The sequence below is a fragment of the Pteronotus mesoamericanus genome, unplaced genomic scaffold, assembly GCF_021234165.1.
Source record: "Pteronotus mesoamericanus isolate MK-2021 breed Mesoamerican mustached bat unplaced genomic scaffold, CSHL_Meso_final contig_44, whole genome shotgun sequence".
In the NCBI taxonomy this organism is placed as follows: Eukaryota; Metazoa; Chordata; class Mammalia; order Chiroptera; family Mormoopidae; genus Pteronotus; species Pteronotus mesoamericanus.
The window spans coordinates 6,048,294-6,073,122 of NW_026555166.1; the positions used below are offsets into that span (position 1 = coordinate 6,048,294).

A 24,829-nucleotide genomic window follows, 5' to 3' on the forward strand; every position below is an offset into this window, starting at 1 on the left:
CTTGAGGCTCTGGCTCCAGTTTTGACGAGGGAAACTGATATTCTTTGAGCCTCAGTCGATGCTGCAGACACTATGCATAATCACTGTCTCAGTTCACCTCATGCTGCTTATGACCTTGCGAGACTGTCGCCAATGTTGTCACTCTGTGGGCTCACTTATTGCGTAGCATAACCAGTAAGGGCAGAGCTGTCAAGCTAACCCGGGCTAATGATTACTTCCCAAACTCCAAAAAACCACAGCCTCTGCAGACAGAGAGCAGCTCATAAACACGCCAGACAACAAGAGCCTGAATACAAAAGGGCATCTTCAGGAAGAATCAGTGGGAAAGCCCAGCGAGGAATCGGTCATGACCCGGAGCAGCCGCAGAACTACGGGCTGGGTCCTGACCTGACCTGGTACCCAGCAGGTCCTTAATGCCTGGTTGGTGGGGCAGGGCGGAGGGGCTGTGCATACTATATACATTTGTCTGTAGACTCTGGGTCTGAAGGTTAGAAACAGCAGTTTTTAAAGGACAAAGATGTAATTCTTTACTACAGAATGACATCCCAAGCATCTGGTTTTACAAATCTCCCAGGACAGAAATGAACAACTGAGAGGTGCCAAGAGAGACCTAGAGACGCTCAGTGACTGACTCGTGACTGGGAAGCGAGGAAGGTGAGCAAGCCGGAAGCGTGTGCACAACACTGCTGGGCTGCCAAGTGTTCTCTTTAGAAGTTTCCTTTGGAAAGAATGAAATTTCATTCCATTTCCATTTTGGCAGGGTTCCTTTTCAGGCTTCAAACTTAATTTTCTAGGCTGTGAGCAGAGCACAAAGGCTTAGAATTGTCTACTGACTGTGACCCCTCCTGGACCTCATTCACAGTGGGTGCAATAAATCAACGCTGGGCGAAAATGGTCCAAATGCCACCAGAAGTGCCTACAGCCACAGCAGTTCTTTTTCTTCTTTTGTTTTAACTCCTTCAAAGATGCACACTCCCAGCCTTTCTCCTCCTTCTTCCATGCTTTGAAGCTCAGAAGGAAAACACCTGGTGGGTCTCGCTTTCCAGAGCTGCGATAAAGAGAGGAGAGGAAGGCCTTCCTCCCCTGGCTGCAGAACAGCTCCAAGGCTGGGAGCCGAGGCAGGCAAGCAAGGGAGGATGAGGAAGGGTATGGATGGCATTCACCCAGGGGTAGGCCCACTGGGAAGCAGAGAACGGGTGACTCTCAAAGACACAGGAACTCCCACCTCTCTCAAATCAAGGTATCGGAATGAGGGCTTCAGTTTTTAGGTCTTCCAGGCTGAGCTTGCTGGCTGCCCACAACTGAAAATAAACAGACATCTGCTAGTTGCAAGCATCAATGACTGGCAATTTGCCATGGAAAACCAGTGTGAAACCTGAGATCGTGATCCTTTTCCTGAAATCCCAGAAAATACATATTTAATTTTTTTATTATTTATTAATTTTAGAAGGAGAGAGAGAGATAAATGGCAATTTATTTCCCACTTATTTATGAGGTCTGTCCAGAAAGTATCCAGCCATGTACTATGAAAAATAGAGACATTTATTGAAGAAGATACAAGAAACATTGTTCTCAGGACAATGACACCTTAGTCCCCTTCAAAGTAGGCACCTTGGGATCTCACACACTTCTCCCAGTGTCTACTCCACTGTTCAAAACACTCTGCAAAATCCTTTGTTGGCATCAACATCAGCTGCCCCTTTGTATTTTCCTGAACCTCACTGATGGTCAGAAATCTTTTCCCTTTCAGAGATGATTTTAGTTTGGGGAAAAGCCAGAAGTTGCAGGTTGCCAAATCTGGGCTGTAGGGAGGCTGAGTCACCTGGGTGATTTGATGTTTCACCAAAAAACTCTGCACCAAATGTGATGCATGAGTGGGCACGTTGTCATGATGAAGCTGCCAATCGCCAGGTGCCTATAGCTGCGGCTGTTTTCGTCGTATTGCATCTCTCAATCAATGAAGAATATTGAGGTAGTACTCCTTATTAATTGTTTGGCCTGTTGGGACATGCTCGTGATGGGCAACACCTTCCCAATCAAAAAACACAGTTAACATGTTCTTTATCTTTCTAAGACTTTGCTGCACCTTCCACAGGTGTGGAGAAACCAGGCAACTTCCATTGGGACGACTGGGCCTTCGTTTCCCAGTCATAGCCATAGACCCACCATTCATCTCTGATAATGACCTTCTTGAGGAAATCTGGCTCATTGGTAGCAGTTTGAATTAAGTCATTAGTGACTGCAGCACGATGTTCCCTCTGCTCTGGGAGCAGAAGCTGTGGAATGTATTTTGCCACAACACGTTTCATGCCAAGACCCTGCACCAAAATCTCAGACACAGTAGTTTTTAGTATCCCCAGATCAGCTTCTAGTTCTCCCACCATCAGTTGCCAGTCCTTGCTGATTGCAGCTCGTACATGCTCAACATTCTCAGGTGTTCTGCCTGTTGCAGGCCTTCCAGAATATGGATCACTTTCAACAGATTCTTGACCATCTTTGAAGCATCTGTGCTATACTTTTACGCGTGCTTCATTCATTGCATCATCTGAATCATCAAAAGCCTTCATGAATCATCATGAAAGCCTTCTGAATCATCCGAATAGTTTCCACAGAGGAATGTTCGAGCTTAATGCAAAATCTGATGCAGATTCATTACTCTACTTGCTCAGTCATTTTGAATACAACAGCTACGCAATACACATGCTCACTCACTGGTGTCTACTGCCCCCACTGACTAGTACAGTGAAGTTGTCTTTGTTCACACATGCGCATTCCAGTCCACCCTCCTTAGCTGCCAGGTTACATCGATGTCATGCAAACTTTTCTCATTATATTAACAATGGCTGGACTTTTTCCGGGTTGATTCTTGTATGTGCCCTGACCAGGGATTGAACCCACAACCTTGGTGTATTGGGACAATGCTCTAACCATCTAAGTTACCTGGCCAGGGTCCAGAAACTATGTATTTCTATAAACACTGGCTCTGACTTTAGATAGGGCAATTAAATGCTTACAGAAATTATTATAATACCAGAGGGAGTCTGGTAAGCTTCAGAGAGGCTTCAAAATACCATTGAAATCCAGTCTGAAAGCCAAGAGTTGGGGACTAATGGTGCCCATGTACCTACCTTCGGAAGAGAGAAAGCCCCAAGTTACAAAACCACCCTGAACGTTCCAGCCAGGTGCTGGTAAAATGTAGAGAATCACAGGATCTCAGGGATCTAAAAGGCCCCTGAGCCACCCACTGTTTGATGCCTGAATTCTACCTACAGGGACCCCAAAACAGTTATGCTGGCTTTGCTTAAAGACCTCCAGAAATGTGCCAAAAAGGTGGCCCATTTATTCCACCTTTGAAAGCCGTGGACCATTACACCCTTCCTTCAGCGTGGCTCCCACCCCCTGGTCTGCATCTCTGACATTAAGGCCACCTAGGCAGGGCGACCCTTGCACGGGGCAGGCCTTGGCTTGTTGATAGTAGCTGCTGTGTGCCATGTTCCAGGTCTTCTCTCCCTCAGGCTACACAAATGTCCCTATTCCTTCAAAGGTTCCTCAGGGACATGGTCTTGAGTCTCTTCTCAGGTTATTCTCAGAAGTCATTATGATTCCTTGGGGGAACCTTAGAGAGTAACAGCCATATTGTTCAGAGCATTTATCTGAACACTGCGGGGACAAGCAAACTATGCCTGGTCACAGGCAGCCACAGCACATACTGATGCAGATAGCTAGGCACTAAAACCACTAGGTTCACTTTTACCCAAGGTGTTACTAAACCACTTCTTCCCCAATCTTGTACTTGTGAAATGGTGTGCTTGACTCTTCACTAGAGAGCTTACATTTCTTGGATAATCTTTGCAGCTGGTCAGTGGTCAGCAGTGTGCAAGAAGATGCATAGAGAATGTGGAGTGCAGCAAAGGAATAAAGGGAAGAGTTCACAGGAGACTAAAAAGAAACAGGATGTTTAAAAACTTGATCCAAGAGAGCTGGGAAGGGCCTTGGAACTGAAAGGGACTTGGGGGTGCCTGCAAGGCCAGCCATATCAGGAGGAGAGGGAAAGCCTGAGCAGAGGCTACTGGACACATCCTGCTCCAGCAAAGCAGATGTGCTCACGCTGATGAACTGAGTCAGAGAGCTTCTGAGGGCAGAAGCAGCAAGGACAGGAAGGCGCCGTGATCGGCAAGTACCCTGGGACACGAGGATCTGCTTAGGCCAAGCTGTGCATTTATTAAGTACAATCTTTTCATTTACATGTTTATACCTGTCTATATCACCAAAACTTTGAGGCACTTCGGATAGAGAGATTAAATCAGAAACATGTGAATAAAAATCAGGATCAGAAAAGACACTTTGGGGATATTGTTTAGCTTACCTTGGATGACTATCCAAATACATAGATGCTGTTATCTATATTTCACAGCTAAGAACACTGGGTCTCAAAACAATTAAGTAAATTGTCCAAGGTTTCATTGTTATTAAGTGAATTTACACTTGAATCTAGGTCAGAAACTTAAGCTCTCTTCTCTCCGTATCACACTGCCCACATCTTCTGGCTTCCTCTTGTGGACACTCCCTACCCAGGCAGAAAGCAGAGTCACCCTGAGCTCAGACTCCGAAATGACACTGTTGGGTCCAAGCCCTGACTCCCTCACCACCAGCTACGGTCACCTTGGACAGGTGATAATATGCTGCCCGTCTACTTTGTTAGCGGTGAGCTGGGGTTAATAATAGTACCTACATCCCCAGGACTGGTCAGAGGGTTAAATGAATTTATATTACTAGAGCACTTTTAGAACAGTTACACAGTACACACTAAACTAGATTAACTAGATTAGGTAACTAAACTAGATGTGAACTTGGGCAAGCAGCTTTAACCTCCCAGGCCATCATCTGTAAAATGGGGGGAATACGGAGAAATCTCCCAGTCATGACAGTAAAAAATGAGATACTGCATGTAAAGCACCTGTATATGTTTGGTTATCATTATTACCACACTACCTTACTTAAAATCACCTCTTCTTTCATCCAAGGCTGAACATTATTGGATAATTTAACCACTCAAATAATCAGTGAAATTATCATTTAATAGGTCAATTGATTTAGAAAAATAAATAAACTTTAAGGAAAAATCATGAAATACAATGTGAAAGAAATCATTAGAAAGAAAAATGAAACACAGGAACGACAAGTGATACTAAAAGAAATTCTTCCCATTCTGTTTTAGGAACATGTACACTGACAGCATCATGGCATATTGATAACTACAGGACAGGTGTCCTAGAGCGTGTTGGATGGAACTCACCCCCCCTCACCCCACCCCAGGACTTCAGCAAAGGGGAAGTATACTGTGGGTTAGGTGGCTGAGTTGGTTGGGTTTTTCCACTCGTGTGGACTGTCTCGGATTCTGGGTTTAGAGTGCTAAGACTAAGTGTTTTCCCTTCGGTTTATAACTTTCATGAACATTTATTTATAGTACTTTAAAGATGATATTACCGTTTAAATGTATGCTCGGAAACGTTTTAATTTAAACCACACCAATGGAATATCTAACCTTTACGCGGTCAGGGTCCACATAATGCATTTTTTTCATATCACATTCTTCAGTAGTATAATTTAACTTGAGGATGTAAAGGATCCACACTCCAAATACAAGCAATATACACCTAGGAAAAAATCAATTAGGTAGAATGAGGCAGTCATGTGATAATCAGAAACAATCATGAAATAAGTGAAAACGGAATCCAAATTGAGTTTTCCTATCATGCAGCATGAAAGTACTGTCTTTAAAGTTGACCTCAGTGGCCAACTGAAGGCACTACTTATTTTCTGAGAATATAAATTAGTCATTTATGATTGCCTTTGTTATAAACAAATATTTACAAAAACCCTTTCCCACTATGGCACCCTAATAAAATCTGAATCGAAATGCAGCTTACTGGACTTAAAAAAACCAACTAATAGCTTCTGAACTACAGAATCTCAGCTTCAATTTTTTCCTGCTTTCCAATACAGTCAATCCTACAAGTACCGTGTGATTCCACTTACATGAAGTACACAGAGCAGTCAAAATCACAGATACAGAAGTATATTGGTGTCTGCCAGGGGCTGGGGAAAGGGAATGGCTAGTGTTGAATGCGTACAGACCTTCAGTTTTACAAGATAAAAAGAGTCCTGGAGATGGATTGTGTGATGGTTGCACAACAGTGTGAATGTACCTAACACCACCAAATTGTACACTTAGAAATGGTTAAGATGGTAAATTGTATATCATGTGTACTTTACCACAATAAAAAGAATTGGGGGGAAAAGATTGAGTCCTTAAAAAAAGAAAAGAAACAATCTACTCATTATTCCTCTAAGAATTCTACCCAGAAATGAAGCTGACTGAGGGGAGATGGTGCCACCAGTCACTCTTAAGACCATCCACAAAAATTGCTTTTCAGAATCTGATAAATTCACACTATTATATATAGTTTAAAAACACCTGAGACACACATACACATGGTTTGGAGAGAAGAACTGAGTCTAGTTATGGTTCTAGAAATCTCATTTTTAATAAACCCCCCAAGTGGTACTGACTACAAGTTAAAAAAAAAGTTTAAACCAATGTTTAAGAACCACTGCTTTAAATAATCTGTGTTTGAAAAAGTTAAGGAATAAACTTCAGGGGAAAATAACCTATTTTCTAAAGGAAGGGATGGCTTTAAAAATATAGCATCTAGCGTAGTATACCATACACGATAGATGCCAAATATTTTTTTCTTCTTGCATTTTTAAAAAAATTATAGTTTATTGACTATGCTATTACAGTGGTCCCAATTGTCCCCCTTTGTCCCCTTCCACCCTGCATCTACCACTCTCTCAGGCAATCCCCACACCGTGGTAGCATGTTCATGTCTATGGATCATGTGCATAAATTCTTTGGCTACTCCATATCCTACACTGGACTTCACATCCCCATGGGTATCCTGTGACTGCCAATTTACTCTTCTTAATCCCTTCACCTCTTCACCAATTCCTCCACAGCCCCTCCCACCGGGAGGCCATCATAATGCTCTCCATGTCCATGATTCTGTCTCTGTTCTTGTTTGCTTTGTTTTTTAGATGCAATTGTTGACGGAGATGTATTTATTGCCATTTTAATATTCATAGTTTTGATCTTTTTCTTAAATATGTCCCTTTAACATTTTATATAATAATGGTTTGGTGGTGATGAACTCCTTTAGTTTTTTCTTGTCGGGAAAGTTCTTTATCTGCCCTTCAATTCTAAATGACAGCTTTGCTGGATAGGGCAATCTTGGCTGTACGTCCCTGCTTTTCATGATTTTGAATATTTCTTGCCAATCCCTCTAGCCTGCACAGTTTCTTTTGAGAAATAACCTGACAGTCTTATGAGAACTCCCCTACAGGTAACTAACTCCTTTTCTCTTTCTGTTTTTAAGATTCTCTCTTTATCTTTAACCTTTGGCATTTTAATTATGATGTGTCTTGGTGGGGGCCTCTTTGCATCCATCTTGTTTGGGACTCTTTGTGATTCATGGACTTGCATGTCTATTTCCTTCACCAAATTAGGGAAGTTTTCTTTCATTATTTTTTCAAATTGATTTCCAATTTCTTGCTCTTTTCTCCTTCTGGCACCCATATGGTGTGAACGTTGGAATGCCTGAAATTGTTTCAGAGGCTGCTTACACTACCCTCGTTTATTTGGATTCTTTTTTCTTCTTCTTGTTCTGAATGGTTGTTTTTTGCTTCATTATGTTCCAAATCATGGATTTGATTCTTGGCTTCATCCACTCTACTGTTGTCTTCCTGTAAACTGTTCTTTATTTCAATTAGTGTGACCATGATTTCTGACTGGATCTTATATATGCTTTTGGGGTCTTCACTAAGTTCCTTGAGCATCCTAAAAACCAGTGTTTTCTACTCTGCATCTGATAGATTGCTTATCTCTCTTTTGTTTAATTCTTTTTCTAGAGTTTTGATCTGTTCTATCATTTGGGCCATGTTTCTATGTCTCCTCATTTTGGCAGCCTCCCTGTGTTTGTATCTTTTTATTAGGTAGAGCTGCTTTGACTCCTTCTCTTGGTAGCATGGCCTAATATAGTAGGTGTCCTATAGGATCCAGTGGCACAGCCTCCCCTATAACCCAAGCTGAGTACTCGAGGTACAACCTTCATGCAGACTGAGTACACCCTCTTCTTGTAGTTGTGTCTTGATTGCTGTTGGCAGGTCAGTGGGAGGGATTTACCAAGGCCAGTCAGCTGCAAGGACTGTCTGTGACCATTGACCAGCAACCTCTGCCCTCTATGGAGAACTGGCTGTGCAGGGGCAGGGTTGTGGTGCTCCAACATGGTCTGTAGCTGTCCACCAGGTGGGCTGGCCTTGGAGTATCCTAGGTGGTGCAGGTTAAGGTCAGCCCCAACCTGTGTTTTGCCTGGGGCACCCTGCCTGAGCTGTAAAGCAATCTGAGATGGTTGCAACTTGTGCTGGGCCTGTAGATTCCCAGGTGAAGCCAAGCTGTGAATCTAGTCTGGCTGCTGCTAATTCCTGGGCCTGAGTCCAGTTAGCAAGAAGTACTGGGGCAGAGGGCTCACTGAGGCTGGCTGTTGCTTGTTTGAGAGGATTTAGAAAGTTGTGAAGCATGAGCCAAGACCAGCCATTCATATGGATAAGTCTGTTAACAGCTTGGGTGGGCCCCTAAGTTGGACAGTACGGAGTCTCAGGGGATCTTCAGGGTGGGGAAAACCGTGTTAGCCAGTTTGATAAAGTCTCAGACGTGGCACCCACCTGCTGGCTCAGTGGCTCTGTTGGGGGAAGGTTCAGGAAAGGAACAATGGCCTCTGCCTACCTTTGTGTCTGAGAGAAAGGTGTCCCCCAGCTCTCACTCTGATGCCACACACTTCAGTTCCTCCCTGTATGCCACTGGTGCCTTTCAAGCTGCCACCCTGGCGCTGGAGCTCAGAGGGAGTGAGCCTGAGTCTGCGTGTGGGTTCTTTAATAAGGGGACCTGCTTGGGACTCCAGAAGTTTCTTCCATCAACTCAATCCTCACTGGTTTTTGCAGCCACAAGTTATGGGACTTATATCTTCCTGTCACTGGAATCCTAGGCTGGGGGGCCTGGTGTGGGGCTGGGACTCCTTGCCCTCGAGATATCCCTCCAAAATTTTTATCTATCATGCGTAGTTGTGGGACCATCCCATTCCACACCTCCACCTGTCCTACCAGCTGGATGGATACGGTTTCTTTAATTCCCTAGCTGTCAGACTTCCATTCAACTCGACCTCTAATGGTTCTGAGTGTCGGATGTTCTATATTTTAACTGTAATTTTGATCTGGTTGTGTAAGAAGCCAAGCCATGTTTACTTATGCTGCCACCTTGACTGGTAGTCCACTAAATATTTCTTAATATTTGAAGATGCTGGTGCCAGAAAGTATTGTAGGAAGTATTTTCAGTACCTTTTAATTCTCATTTTAACAGGCTCCCCATGTGAAGCTGGACAAGCACCTTGATTTTTCCCTGGGATCAAGTACAATGTTAAGTGAATAGGATACTAACATTTGTGTAAAAAAGAAGTGGGGCGGGGAAGGGCTCAGGGGAAGAATGTATGCACACACACAGTATTTCTTATATATACGAGACTGGTAATATTGGTTATCTGTAACTGGGAAGAGGAAATGTGAGGAGCAGAGATAAGAAAATGTTTTATTGAGTACCTTTAATATCTATTGAATTTTGAATCTTGTAAATATAGTATTACCTATTCCTCTCTTCAGCCCCCAGAAAAAGTATAACATTCAGTACATGTAATAATTCCCCTATTTTGATTTGGGTTTTTTTAGGGTAAAAATGGTATTAAAAGCAAGCCCAGTATGTACAGCACTAATCCTACTATACTGTGCCTCCTGATCACAAGTCTGTCTTGTCCACACTGCGTGGACACTATGTGTAGTCATGAAAAAGGGGTAATTTTCAGTATGATTCAGCTGGCACCAAATAAAACTGACAAGTTCCTCTTTGAACAGTTCTACCACTTATTAGGATATAAGAGTGACCTGGCTGAGACACCTGTCATCTTTTTTAGTATTCAATATTTAATGTGATTCAAATGCCTTTAGGGGCCTTTAATTAATCATATTTTAGATTAACTTAAAATAGCTAAGGGAAAAAGCCCTCTTTGTTAAATAATGGCAGGAAGAGCTGTGCACTGTCAGAGCTGCCTCCTTGGGCATCCAAACTCAGGTACAGAGCCCAGGGGGCCCCTTGGCCAGGCACTGTACTCTTACCAAGTACAGTTTGATGCATAAACCCCAAGGCATCTGTGCACTGAATCTCTAACTGATGTGCCTTTAAATGATCCTTTGACCAAGTGTGACCAAGTACAAGAGCCATCGTTAGGGTTCTCACTGTATTCTATTCTTAATTCTACACAGTTGACCCAAATCAGAGGGATCTTATGGCCCGAGTGCTCATACTTACTTGAAAATGTCTTTTAACAACAAGCTGGGTCTTCTCATCTTGTTTTGAGCGCGGGTGTACCATTGCAGGGAAGGTTTTGAGCAATCGCTTTGCAGTTTCACACAATGATACTCACTTGGCATTGCTGTGAAGGGAGGGGAAGAAGACAGGAGGAGGAAAAGAGATGAGTTAAGTGGATGAATATTTTAAAGAACCTTCATGTGGTACATCTATACCAAGGAATACTACTCAGTAATAAAAAGGAACGAACTATTGATGCGTGCAACAATTAGATAAATCTAGAAAGAGTTATGCTGAGCCAAAGACCAAAAGGTTATATATTGTATGACTACATGTGTAGAACATTCTTGGAACCACAAAATTATAGAAATGGAGAACAGATTAGTAGTTGTCAGTGGTTATATAAGGCATGTCTATAAAAAGGCAACATGAAGGATCCTTGTGATGATGAAAATGTTCTGTAACTTGCCTGTATCCACATCAGTACCCTAGTTGTGATCCTGTACTATGGTGTTGCAAGATGCTACCATCAGGGGAAACCACGTAAAGATTACACAGGATCTCACTGTATTATTTCTTACCATTGCATGTGAATTTACAATTATCCTAAAATAAAAAGTCTAATTTTTTAAAAGAGCCTTTACCTTTTAGAGATACATATGGAAATATTTACAGATAAAAGGGAAGAAATGAGATCTGCTTCAAAAAAATCACTAAGGGATAAGTATGTGGTAGGGGAATAGATGAGACAAGACTAGCTTTACACTGACACCTGCTGAAGCTGACTGATGGGTATATGGGCTCATACAATTCTTAATCCTCTTATACTTTTGTCTGAAATTCTCCACAATAAAAAAGTTTAAAAATAAAGTGTAACATTAAATACAAGAAAAGTGTTTCACTAAGGAAAAAAAAAAAGAAATATGGCAATTTTAAAAGAAATTTTTCTTTAAAAAATATACATGTTCTTGGATATGCCTGTCTACATGTTCTTCTGGATTAATTTTATTCTCATATATTCAGTTGCTAAACAATATTCCAAAAGGCACTGCAGTAAAAATTGACACAAAGAAGTACTGTTGGAAACCTGGATGTGCCTTTGCATATGATGCACCCTCAGCTGCAATCCAGTGGGAATCCTTTCAACAATCGGCCTGGTCAACCACTTTTGATCCTTAACGGCTCTCCTCTGTGATGACCATTTTTCAATACCATAGCTGTCTCTGGGTACTTCGCTACCTGTTTACCACAATTAACTGAAATTGTCTGTTAACATTTTAGGTCTCCTCTACCTTTTTACAAGCACCTGGAGGACTGAACTGCAGGGCCAGAACTTTGCTGTCTTTGTATCTCCATCATCTACGACAGGGCTTGGCACATACAGGCCCTTAAGAAACATCTGACATTGAATGGAACATGCATTACATGTCCATGGCCTGTCATCAGATAAGATAAACCACCTTCCCCCCACATACACATGCAAAATGTATTTTCTCAATTATATTTAAGACTAAAACTGAAATTGTTACCAGAAATTATAATGGCAAAGAATAAAGAGCATACATACACTCTACTGAAACATCTAAAATGTCCAACAACAGAGAATTTGTTGGTAAATTATGGTGCAAACAACATGGAATGCACTACAGTCCTGAAAGCCTTGCTGCGCGAGCAAGCGCCTCAGGAATCATAAATTTGAGCCTCTCCTCACTCAGACCGCCAGGGTGTGAACCTCCACACACATCATTGCTTCAATTGCTTCACTGTCTATCTTTATTTAGGAAAGAGCTGGTTTTCAAAAATGATATATTTCTAACTCACATACAAAAATGTAACAGATTCTTCTTAAATGGCTGCATGCCTGAAGAAGACATTATTCTTATCAAGGCCCTGATGAAGAAAGATAAGGGCAAGGCTGGGGCTTTCAGTCCATTTGTAGAACTAGTACTAACATTTTCAAAATTAAAAATTAACCATTCAGAACAAGAATAGATAGACACCCCAAAGTAATATAGGATGAATTACCAAATTAACTATACACAGTTACTAGTACAAGGGTGGGTGGGGCATTAATATTTTGGCAGAGGAATAAGCCTACACATGATCTCACTAAGCCTTAAAAACAACTACTTCGTTGTCTTGCTAGCTGCATTTAACCTGCTAAAGACCACACATCACTAACTAAGGAGCTGAGAATTCCAACCTATACCTCTCCGCCTCTGAGCTGTGCCCTCCCACCTGCAGGTGCTTAGGAAAGGGAGGTCTTAGAAAAGGTGGGTATACATATATGGGAAGGGTTTTTTGGCTGTCTGTCTTGCTTTGCTTTTAATAATGAAGGCATGCCAAGGCACATATTATTATAAACAAACATCTGAAGTTGAGAAAACAGTGACTACACCAACATGGCTGGAGTGGACTGTCTGGGAAAGTGAACAAGATGTTACTACAGCAGCCAAAAGAGCATGTCTTTTGAGGTGGGCGATTCCTGAGAGCAAGATTTTATAGCAGGAAAGGCGGAAGACTGATCTACCGGATGCAAGGCTGCCTGAGAACAATAAGGCAGGATACTCGCTACTTGAGACTGCCCAGGCCGAAGGGGAGCCTGAGGCCCGTCCTGGTGAGGAGGAAGAGAAAAGGACAAGGACCGGGATCTACTGACGAACGGCGGCAGGAGGACTGGTGATGAAACGAAGCATGCAAAGTTAAGTCTGAGTCTTGGCTATGGAAAGAAATAGGATGGAAATCAATTTTTGTAGTTAGTTGTGCTTTGATGAATTTGAGAAGATAAATAACTACACAGTTGTCCAGGAGGCAGTTGGAAATGTGGCCTGGGGCTCACAAGACCGTCCATCCCACTGGCCAGCCTTTCTCAGCTGGTCCACTGAATTAAGCCCTAAGGCACCCACGGTATAGAACAAATTAACTTCTTTCCTGTAAACCCAGTCTGGTACGGTTCTATACCTTGCATGGGAAAGTTGAGAAAAGTCACTCAAGTCATGTTTGGGGTTTTGTGTTGTAGCGGAAGAGTTCTACTTGATAAAGGAGAACGGAAGGCAGAAAGCTTGCCCTCAGGGAGAGGACAGACTTGTGATGCACAGAGATTAAACCTGCCACAGTGCCGAGGAGAATGCACCACAGCGACAGCACAGAGGGAGCTGGTGGAGGGGCTGAGTGAGGAGGGAATACACACACTATGGGCAGAAAGAAGGGAGAAAGCAAAGCACAGAGGCCTGGTTAGTTTAGGGGAATAGCAAATGACTGGGGACAGCTGAGAAAGTACAGAACAGGGTGGAGGTGGGGGTGCAGGCAGGGGTTAAGGGCAATATTGTGGTCCTACTGGGTACCCCAGGGCTGGTGCTGTATCTCGGCTGTGAGTGTTGGCTGCTAACAGCACACAGTTGTCCCTTTCTCTGAAGGCCTGTCCTCTGTCCCCAGCCAATGGCTGGCTGACTGACAGGGGTACCACTTGCTTCCAGGTGGGATCACCCTGGGAGATCAATTCAAGCTCCAGAGCTTCCTGAGGGCTCAGCCGAGTCCACACCTTTGCTCAACTCCTTCTCCCACTCCACTTTTTCTCCCTCACTCCTTTTTCTCCTGGAAACTCCCTTGATAAACCAGGAGCCCCTGAATTTCTGTTTCAGGCTCTGCCTCTAGAGAACATGACCTAAGACAGCCGTTAGGTAGGCAGGGTCAACATACAGAAAATCACAGAAGGTCGTGGGTGATCACAAGAAGCCCTTGAAGATTTTACTCATGAGGGATCATGAAATACATGGAGGAAAACCCCTGGGGAAGCAGCAGGGACAGCAGTGGGGTGGAGGTGGAGGTGAGTCCGGGATGGCAGGCTGCCGAGGAGCTACGATGACACTCTCTTGCCCGTGCTGGCTGCCTCTGCAAAGATGGCGGAAGCCGGGTGAGAGGAAGAGCTCCCAGCCACAGAAATGACAAGGCTGGAGATAGATCAGGTGTGGTGAGCAGGCAGGAGGGAAGATAACTCAAGTGACATGGAGGATGGTGGAGCCCTTTGTAGAGAGAGGTCACAGGAGGAGGGAAACCTGTTCAGATGGTAAGGTCTCTGCTTTCTAGAAACCCAACGTGTAGGGAAATAATAGCAGGAACTATAACAGTGTGGGAAGGGCTGTGAGAGAAAGGAGGCTGCTCAGAGATGTGGCATCTGACACTAGCACAGACACAGACACAGACACAGTGCAGTCGGAAAGCTGACTCCCTTGTCTGTCTTGCCAAAGCCCATCCATGGGCACTATGACAAAAGCAGCGCTTGCAAGTGTACTTGTAAACTAAGCTTTCTTCTGTCCCACCCAACAGGGAGGGGAATTTGGGGGTGGGGAGACAATGATTTAGTTATAAATGCTCCAAAGTATACCACTGCAGGTGAGACAGGATAGAGAGAAGCTAGGAAAATTCCTTGGCAAGTGGAATAGGGAAACTGAGACAGAGAGCTGAACAAAATGGCTGAGCAATTTACAGCCAGGTTCAGAGGGTCACGAGGGCTTGGCAGGGGGCAATACTGGGAAAACGAGGCCCCCAGGGTATCCTTCCTTCCCTAGAGGTAACACCAAGGCCTCAGTTGTTTTTCAGCTCCAGGCCCAGAAAAGCAGCAAAACCAGGTGGGCAACACCAGAACCAATTGCAATGACTAAGACTCCCTGCCCTGTCACTAACCAACCAGAGGGGACCATGACCCTGAAAGAGCACACCTTCTCCACTGAAGAATATTCCACTGAAACACCCTCCCCTGACACCTCCCCTAAGATTCCCGCCTGCAAGAAAGGGATAAAAGCCTAAACACAAAGGACGCAGCGTGCACCTGCACGCTCTCCATCTGGGGAGCAGTCTGCGCCATTCTCTTCTTCTTCCCCCACTTCTGTCCCCACGGGCACACATCTCCTAAACTCGAAGGCAATTGGGCAGCTAGCAGTGAGTCCCAGACTAATCCCCTGAACCTGTCCCCAAAGCCCCTTTTTCTGACTTCCCAGTGAGCTAAGGCAGCCCAGCCTAGGCTCTCTTGTTGCTTCTTCTATATTAAGCCTTCCCTTGTTTTACTGTCCCCAGCTTTAATAAATGTGTCCTTGTAGTCACCTGTATGCATGTTGTGAAATCTTTCCTACATGAAGTCAAGAACCCACACACTACAGCTGGCCCCAGGCAGACCCGCTCAGGGCCAGGCCCCTGTCTGGTAACACAGGGTTTTATCTGCTGTTATACAGAACTCTTGGTGACAGGTTACTTTTCTCTTACTGATTGCAGAAGTTGGTCTCCACCCAAGCAGACTGCCATCCTTCTATGGTCTGGGTAGCTAATTTCAAACTAGTTTTAGGTTTTTTTTTTAAATCTGAAAGCAGATTTAGAATCCTAAAATATAACACAGGTAAAGATGCATTCAATTGCTCTCTTCAGGGTTTCCCTGCTTCATGCTGTTGACATTTTGGGCTAGGTAATTGTTGCAGGAGGCTGTCCCGGGCATTACAGGATGTTTAGCAGCATCCCTGGCCTCTGTCCACTAGATGCCACTAGTATCTCTGGTCCTCCTCCTCTCTTCCAGTTGTGACAACCAAAAATGTCCCCAGATATTGTCCTCTCGGGGGCAAAATTACCCCAACTTTACCCACTGGGATGAAGTCATTACATACATTAAAAGCCCAACACTGCTGTATCTTTAAAGCATTGAAGGTGTAAAAAATAACATAAGCAGAGCCACTTTAAGAAGGAATCAAAGCTCCCATCCTAGAGGAACTACCTTACACATCATACTCCTCAAATCCTGGAATGTTAAAACATGGCAAAATAACCTTCAAACAGAGCCTAAGGCAGTGCGGTGCCATATTTTGCTGTGTATAATGTGCACCCAGTGTTTTGGCCCAAACTCTCAGGGAAAAAAATCTTCTGTTTTAATTAATTGATTTATATTCAGATACTTGGATTTTTTTGTATTATAAAGGAATTGTAGCATTTTGTAAACCTACATGGTACAAGAAATTTTATGTAACAAATAATTATAAAACACAAAAACAGATACAATGTAAAAGAAATTTTATGTATCAGTTAACAAATTAGTACTACCCATGTATAATGTGCATCCCTGTTTTTCCGTCAAAAATTTGGGCAAAATAGTGCTCATTATACACAGCAAAATACAGTATTCCAAACAACTATTTGTTATGAATACTTGGACTGAAAATTAAAGACATTCTTTAAATTATCATATCACCTCTGAGCCTTTGGGCTAAGATCAAGTGTAGAATTAGCATCACTATACTAGGTAATCTACACCTATCCTTCTATTAATATAATTATTCCCCTTCCCTTTCTCATAAATACCTCTTGCCTTCACCTAATCAAAGCACTATTTAGGTTTCTGAGGACTTCGGCCAAGATGGAGGTATAGGTAGACACATTTTGTCTTCTCGCACAACCAAAAGGACAACAACAAATTTAAAAACAAAAAACAACCAGAACTGGCTGGAAATCAAACTGTATAGAAGTCTGACAACCAAGGAGTTATAGAAGAAGAAACGTTCACCCAGATCAGTAGGGGGTGCGGAAATGGGCAGATGAGGCAGAGAGGACACGTGGTAAGGCGGTGGCAGGAGGACCAGGCAGGCCAGGTGGAAGCTGGATGACCTGGTGGTCCCACATTTGCGTGTGGATAAACTGGGAGGAACAACTGGGAAGCGAGACAGACCGTGCAACCCAGCGCTACAGCGTGGGAAAAGAAAGCCTCAAAATCTCTGGCTGTAAATACCTGTGGGGGTTGCAGCAACAGGAAAAACTCCAGCCTCACTCGAGAATTTGCTGTAGAGACCCACAGGATACCAGAACATACACAAATCCACCTACCCTGGAATCAGCACCAGAAGGGCCCAATTTGCTTGTGGGTAGAGGGGGAAGTGACTGAAAGCAGAGTGAGAGCCAAGTAAGTGGTATTGTTCCCTCTCTGACCCCTCCCCCACATACAGTGCCACAATGCAGAGGTGTAGGTTGTCCTGCCCTGAGGAATACCTAAGGATCCGCCCCTTACAAGGTAACAGGAACACCCAGACAAAGAAATATGGCCCAAATGAAAGAACAGATCAAAGCTCCAGAAAAAAATACAACTTAGTGATGAAAAGATAGCCAACCTATCAGATGCAGAGTTTAAAACACTAGTAATCAGGATGCTCACAGAAATGGTTAAGTATGGTTGCAAAATAGAGAAAAAAGAAAAGGCCATGCAAAGTGAAATAAAGAAAAATATACAGGGAACCATCGGTGAAGGGAAGGAAACCGGAACTCAAATCAACAATTTGGAGCAGAAGGAATAAACAAACATTCAACCAGAACAGAATGAAGAACAAGAATTTAAAAAAAAAAAAATGAGGAGAGACTTAGGGACCCCCAGGACAACTTTAAATGATCCAACATCCAAATCATAGGGGTGCCAGAAGGAGAAGATCAAGAGCAATAAACTGAAAACTTATTGGAAAAAATAATGAAGGAGAACTTCCCCAATCTGATAAAGGAAACAGATTTCCAGGAGATCCAGGAAGCTCAGAGAGTCCCAAAGAAGTTGGACCCAAGGAAGCACATACCTAGGCACATCATAATTACATTACACAAGATTAAAGATAAGGAGAGAATCTTAAAAGCAGCAAGAGAAAAGGAGACAGTTACCTGTAAAGGGGTTCCCATAAGACTATCAGCTGATTTCTCAAAAGAAACTTTACAAGCAAAAAGGGGCTGGAAAGAATTATTCAGAGTCATAAAAGACAAGGACCTACACCCAAGATTACGCTATCTAGCAAAGCTATCATTTAGAAGGGAAGGGCAGATAAAGTGCTTCCCAGATAAGGTACAGTTAAAGGTTTCATCATCACCAAGTCCTTATTTATGAAATGTTAAAGAGACTTATCTAAGAAGAATAAGAAGATCAAAACTATGAGCAGTAAAATGACAACAAAGTCACAACTATCAACAACTGAACTTAGAAAACAAAAACAAACTAAGCAAACAACTAGAACAGCAACAGAATCACAAAAATGGAGATCACATGGAGGGTTATCAGGGGGGAAACTGAGGAAGGAGAAGGGGGAAAAAGATACAGGGAATAAGAAGCATAAATGGTAGGTACAAAATAGACAAGGGGAGGTTAAGAATAGTATAAGAAATGGAGAAGCCAAAGAACTCATATGTATGACCCATGGACATGAACTAAGGGGGAGGGAATGCTGGTAGAAGGGGGGGGGGTGCAGGGAAGAGGGGAATAAAAGTGACAAAAGAAATGGGATGACTGTAATAGCATAATCAATAAAATATGCTTTAAAAAGTAAAAAAAAAAAAAAAAAGTCTTTGAGAGGGAAATGGAAAAAAAAAACAAAATCAAACCGTATTTGGGTTTCTGCCTGATTCAGCACTTCCTGAGCAGCTACTCTTTTGGATCTCAAATAAACACTTTCGCCTCTTATTTTTAGCCTTTTATTTATAGATTAACAGTGGTAATTAAAATTAATGCAACCCTGGCCAGGGTGGCTCAGTTGGCTGGAGTGTCATCCTGTCTCCTAACCAAAGGGTTGTGGGTTCAATCCCTGGTCCAGGCGCATATGGGATTGATGCTTCTCTCAAGCATCAATGTTTCTCTCTTTCCCTTCCTCTTTCTCTAAAAGCAATTGAAGAATGTCCTCGGGTGCAGATTAAAAAGAAAACAACAAAAACAAACAAATCTCAATGCAAAAACTGAAAATCAAAGACCGTGGGTTAAAAACTGATGATACTTAAGCTTCAGTGTCTAACTGGGAGCACGGCGGCATGCGTTCACCCACCAGTCTGCCGAGATGGAGCTCACGAGGGTGGAAGGACAGCACTCATTCCTGGGTTCACCCTCCTCAAGCAGAGCTCCTTTCACCGTCTCATTTCACTCGCACCCCCAAATGGGGAAGCCCCCCACTACATGGTACTTCCCTGTTTCTACTGGTTAGGCAGTGTCTCATTTGTCGCTTAGAAATGTGAAATTTTACCCATATTAAAACCATAAAGAAAGTGCTGGCAAGAGCACTGGTACTGAGATCATGCCCAATTGCTTCCGATATCTTATAGTAATTATTCAATTTAATGTGCAAATACCCCGACTGCTATCTCAGTCAGTGATTCTCCAGTTTGACTGTGCACAGGAATCACTGGAGAAGGCTATAAAGTAGTCAGTCAGATTCCCAGACCTCATCCTCAGAATATTCCACCTGTAGAGCCAGGTAAGGACACCCAATGTGCATTGTGAGCAAGTTTTCCCCCGAGTTATGTGGGTGTGGCACTTAGAGAAACCTTGTTCTCCAGGAAGCTTCTCGCAGCTGTAATTACAACAGCTTGTATTTAGCCTAAGGATTTTCAGATCCTACAAACTGTGCAAAATTATCAGGACCTGTCTCCTGCAACAAAAAATAAAAGTGTTATTCTGTGAAAGCACAGTCTACAGTCTACTAATTTTGACCACCAACCAAGACTTCAGTGATACTGAGGAATGCTTTTTAATCTATTTGTAATCAATCGGTATTCCTCTAATGTTGAGAATACATCATCATTACTACCATTCAGCTGCCTGCTTTTTACATGTTTAAAAGTGTTAAGGCAATTAATTCCGAGTCCTCAGAATACAAAAACATTTGCCAAAACTAGACCAGCAACTACAGATGGTTTTTCTCTAAGATTTCCCTGAAGTGGCAAAGATGTAAAGGGCAGCAGCTCTTGCAGGGTCAAATCCAGAGCCCTCTACCCTCCTGGCCTTTTTTTACACCCTCCTCCTCCTCCTCCTCCTCCTCCTCCTCCTCCCTGCCTGGCAGCCTAGCAGGTGTCCTGCTGCTCCTCCTGCCCTTACCTCCTCCGTCCCCGCCTCGGGGCTCCACTTGCAGTTTCTCTGCCTCCTCCAGACGGCTCCCTCTCCCTCACCATATTCACTGTGGTCTGTGTTCAAAAGTCACCTTCCTTGACCACCCTCAGTAATACAGCATTTTCACCCCTTAAGTCCTGTTATTCACTTTCCTGCTTTGCTTTACTTCAGAGCACTCACTGCGACTCATACCTATCTGCCGATTGTTCTCGCCGTTTGAAAATTCCTAGAGAAGGGACTTACTCAATTTTGTTCCTTGCTATAACCTCGGAACCTAAAACATAGTACCTAGCATGTAAAAAGGACTTACTAAATACCTGTTGAATGAATGAACTGATGAATGAATGAATAAAGGCACTGGTCAGTGGCCTGCACCTAGGTCCCCACAGAAAAGCTAACGCAAATGCAGCCTGGTCCTATCAAAAGCAGGTGTGAAGGCGGGACCTTTCCAGGTACCCAGACACCACAACCGTGGGGTGTTCATGAAGTGCCCACAGCATGCCTGGCACATGGAGAACAGGGATATGAGTCTTTTTCCAACAAGAATCACTCTTGCGGAAGGAGATACACAGAATCAAATGACTGTCCCACCACTGCCATAGCGGGGAAAAGAGCAACTGGATCTGTTGTTACTTAAGAGAAGAGGAAAGAGATAAAATACTCAACCATTCCTCTGTTGGCTCTTTTACTGTGGCCGCGTCATCTCTGTGAGAATGTCTGCTAATATATAAAAAGCAGGGTTGGGCAAGAACACTGGTACTGCCCTTTCCTCCACTAAAATTTTGCGTCTCACTTACCTACTTTTCAAAGTAAGAACAGGAAACATAAAACTTAGCTTATTCAATGGATGCTAATACTTTAAGACCAGTTAGGAGAGAGACACAGGAAACTGGAATAAGTGGAAGAAGACAGATTTAGAAAGATAAAAAGGGGAGCCCTGGCTGGGTGGTTTAGTTAGTTGGAATGTTGTCCTGTGCACCAAAAGGGGTGCGGGTTCAATCACCAGTCAGGGCACAGACATAGGTTGCGGGTTTGATTCCTGGTCAGGGTGCCTACAGGAGAGAACACGCTAATGTTTCTCTCCGCACCCCCTTCTCTGTAAAATCAATAAACATATCCTTGGCGAGGATTTTTAAAAAAGATAAAAGGGGGCACAAGAGAGGAGAAAGCGGAGTGGGGTGAAAGATAGAACTTTCTGGGAAAGAACTGGAAAAAAAAGACAGAAAGGAGAAACCTCCTTGTTATCTTTATTGCCATATTCTGTTCGTTGGTGCTGACAAGTTTCAGAGGAGCTCCCCTCTGCAAATTCTGGTAAGCAGACCCACCCACAAACCAACACCAGGTCCCAGTGCACAGCTCCCCTTTTGAACCCAAGGGCATAATTTCTTAGTGAAAAGTTTTAAGCCAATCCTGTCCATCATTTTTGCACATGTAGGTTAACACACCTTCTGAAATACCAGAAGTAATACCCTTTGAAGGGGGTGCTAACCCTCAAGGGGGATATAATTTTGTTAACTATTCTATAATCAAATCCCTGATTTGCTTTTTCCAATCTTCCTTATCCCTACTCTTTAATTTCAGATGCATAAAAGAAGATGTAAAACTGTTATTCTCTGGAGCATTTGAGGTCTTGCTTCCTGGCATGCGTTGTCAGTTTGGCTCAAATAAATTCTTAAAAATTCTTTACAGGTTTGGGTGTTTCTTACCTTGACATTGACAAAGTGCACTGAATTCATGCACAAACACTCTGAACTGCATTTAAATATATTTCCAAAGTCACAATGTGCCTGAGAACCCTCTTTCACAGCACAGCTGTCGGTCTAGTCTAAACCAGGTAAATGTGTGGGTCAGAGACAGTTGACCAGATACCTGAGGACCGCCAGCAGGAGCAAAATCTCCTGGAACAGCCACGGCCACAGGCAGCTGAAGAAAGAAAGCTTCCTGTCCGGTGAAGCCACTATTAGTGGTTGTCCACCCTGTTGTCTGCAGATGCCAGAGGTAGCAAAGGCAGTTCTAAAGAGAGCGAGCGCTGCGGGGCTTCAGTATCCACCGCAGGACGGGCAGACGCTGAGAAGCCTCGCCGTGGCTCCGATGCGAGGCTGGCCGCGGCACCGTGGCCCGGAGGCTTCCGAGTTTTTAAATTTTATTTTTTGTCATAATCTCAAACTTAAGGAATATTACAAGAGCATTACAAAGAATTCCTATATACCCTTCATCCAGACTCCCCAGTTGTTAACATTCAACACATTTGCCCTGTTACCGCATTCTGTTATATAACCCACATATTACTTTTTAACCATTTGAAAGTAAGTTGAAGACATGCTATTTATGCCTAAATATTTTAGTATTTCCTAAAAACAAGGGCATTCCCTAGCACAACAACCACGGTATAATGATAAAAATGAGGAAACTGCTTTTTCTTCAAAACTCTGAAGACCTTATACAAATTTCTCTAGTAATCCCAAAATGGCCTTAGAGCAAAAACAGGATCCTATGTGGCATTCAGCTGTCATATCTTTTCAGCCTCCTTTAATCTGAAACAGTTCTTTTATCTTTCATGACCTTGGCATTTTTTGAAAAGTACAGGCCAATTGTTTTACGGAATGTCCCTAAACTGAGGTTTGTCTGTTTCTTCATGATTAGATTCAAGTTACTCATTTTGGGAAGGGATATCACGGAAGGGATTCTGTGCCCTTCTTGATGCGTTTTATCTGGAGGCACATGATGTTGATTTGTCCCCAAATTGGTGGTGTTAAATTTGGCCAACTGGGGAAGGTGGAGTGAGGCAGGTTTTGCCACTGTGAAGTTACAATTTCCCTTTGTGATTAATAAGTAACTTGATGGGAGCTACTTAGGGACTAAGCAAATATCCTGTTCCTCACCAAACCTACTTGTTTTACCACCCACTGGTGGATTCTTGCTTGGATAAAGATAAAATTCTATATGAGGTCAAACAAGGTCAAACTTCAGGGAAAAAACTAGGACTGGTTGTAGTGGTAGCTGATGAGCATCCGAGACTCTTCTATCAGATTTAATTCAAATGACTACAGGGTGTGTCGACTCTTAGCTATTACTTAAAAAAAAAAAAAAAAAAAAAAAAAAAGTACCACCTCTAGATTTGCTTGTGAGAGCAGCCATGAGTGTTCATGAACATGCGAGCTGCTCTCACAGAGAGCCATGCCTGTTGGGAGCTCAGCCCTTCAATTTACAAGGCCTCCAGCGGCAGCAAGAAGGGAAAGGCAGGTGCAGAGAGAGACCTGACGGCCGGTCACCCTCACCTGAGGCCCAGTTCTCCGGGGGCGGTGGTTCCTGGTCCGCTGTGGCAGGGCACAGGGAGTAATATTTAAAACAAAAACTAACCCTCTAGCCCTGAGACACAACCAAGTTTGGGAAGTTTGATTTCACGTATTCTAGAAACACTTTCTAAAACTGTTATCACAAAGTCAGAAACTTCCAAAATCATATACGAGCAGAGAGAACATTCTGAAATCATACACTGGCTGTTACACTGCATCCCAGTGATACATTCTGGTCTATATCCTATGGGTCTTTTCTCTTTGCATATTTTATCAGCGTCAGGATCATACTGTCTGTACCAGCCTTCCTCAAGCTGGGTTGCACGGGACAATTACAGAAAAACATCTGAGTGTCTGTTTTCTCAATTCTTCCAAGGATGGTCTATACTTAGATTCATTCCGGGGACATAGGAGACAAGTTATCCGTAACATACAATGGCTGCCTTAGAGTATTAGGGCGAAATTCTCTTGTAGAGCTCAACTGAGGAGCTCGGCTAGTCTGTATTCTTGCGTAAGTTGTTTTGTTCACCTAATAATCCATGAAATAAGCATTTAATAAGCACCTTCCACATCTCAGGCACTGGGAATATAAAGATAAATAAGACACAACTCCTTTCTTCAAGTAAATCATCCAGCCAGGGAAAGTGAAAATACCCAAATACCCCAAATACCGAGCAATGCCCTGATAAAGCAGCGGCGGTGCAGCTGCAGTGCCCCGGGCAGGGAACCACTGGCTCCGACAGAGGCAATCAGGGAGGCTTCGCTGAGGAGATGGTGTGCGAATGGGTCTTTAAAGGATGGGCAAGATTTCGGAGACAGAAAGAGAGGAGCGGGCCTTCTTGATGGGAGGAAGGGCACGCCGAATGCCCGGAGAGGTGTGCTCAGGCCAGATCACAGGGGCCTGTGGGAGATGTGGCTAAGAAGGCCCTCCGCGCGGGCCCCTAAGGAGGGAACAGGTGGCCCAAAGTGGTTCTTAAGCAGGGGGACCGTGCGCTCACCCTGAGACGAAGGTGACCCAGAAAGAGGGTGGTCAAGGGGCAGCTGAGATCGCTGCAGCCGGAGGTGAGGGGGCAGCTGAACCAGCGCAGGGGTGGCAAGAAGGGGCCAAGAGATCCGCAGGAAGAAGATGCCACTGAACCTGGTGAGTGAACTGGCTGGGACTGTACTTACAGCACCCAGCCCGCCAAG

General features: G+C 43.6%; 1 protein-coding gene across 4 annotated transcripts in view; it reads right to left on the reverse strand.

The window, feature by feature from the left end:
* Positions 1 to 24,829, reverse strand: part of ST3GAL5 (ST3 beta-galactoside alpha-2,3-sialyltransferase 5) — a 132,198-nt gene that overhangs the window by 99,955 nt on the left and 7,414 nt on the right. For 3 of the 4 annotated variants that reach the window (XR_008529481.1, XM_054577661.1, XM_054577660.1), the window contains exons 2-3: positions 10,472 to 10,595; positions 5,546 to 5,657 (exon numbers count right to left, since the gene is read on the reverse strand). Coding sequence is in view for 2 of the 4 variants with exons in the window: in XM_054577661.1 (XP_054433636.1) it covers positions 5,546 to 5,657; positions 10,472 to 10,595 (236 nt within the window). In the remaining 2 variants the exon portion in view is untranslated. Of the gene's footprint in view, positions 1 to 5,545; positions 5,658 to 10,471; positions 10,596 to 24,829 lie in introns of those variants that run through there. The other variant, XM_054577662.1, reaches the window with a different exon arrangement.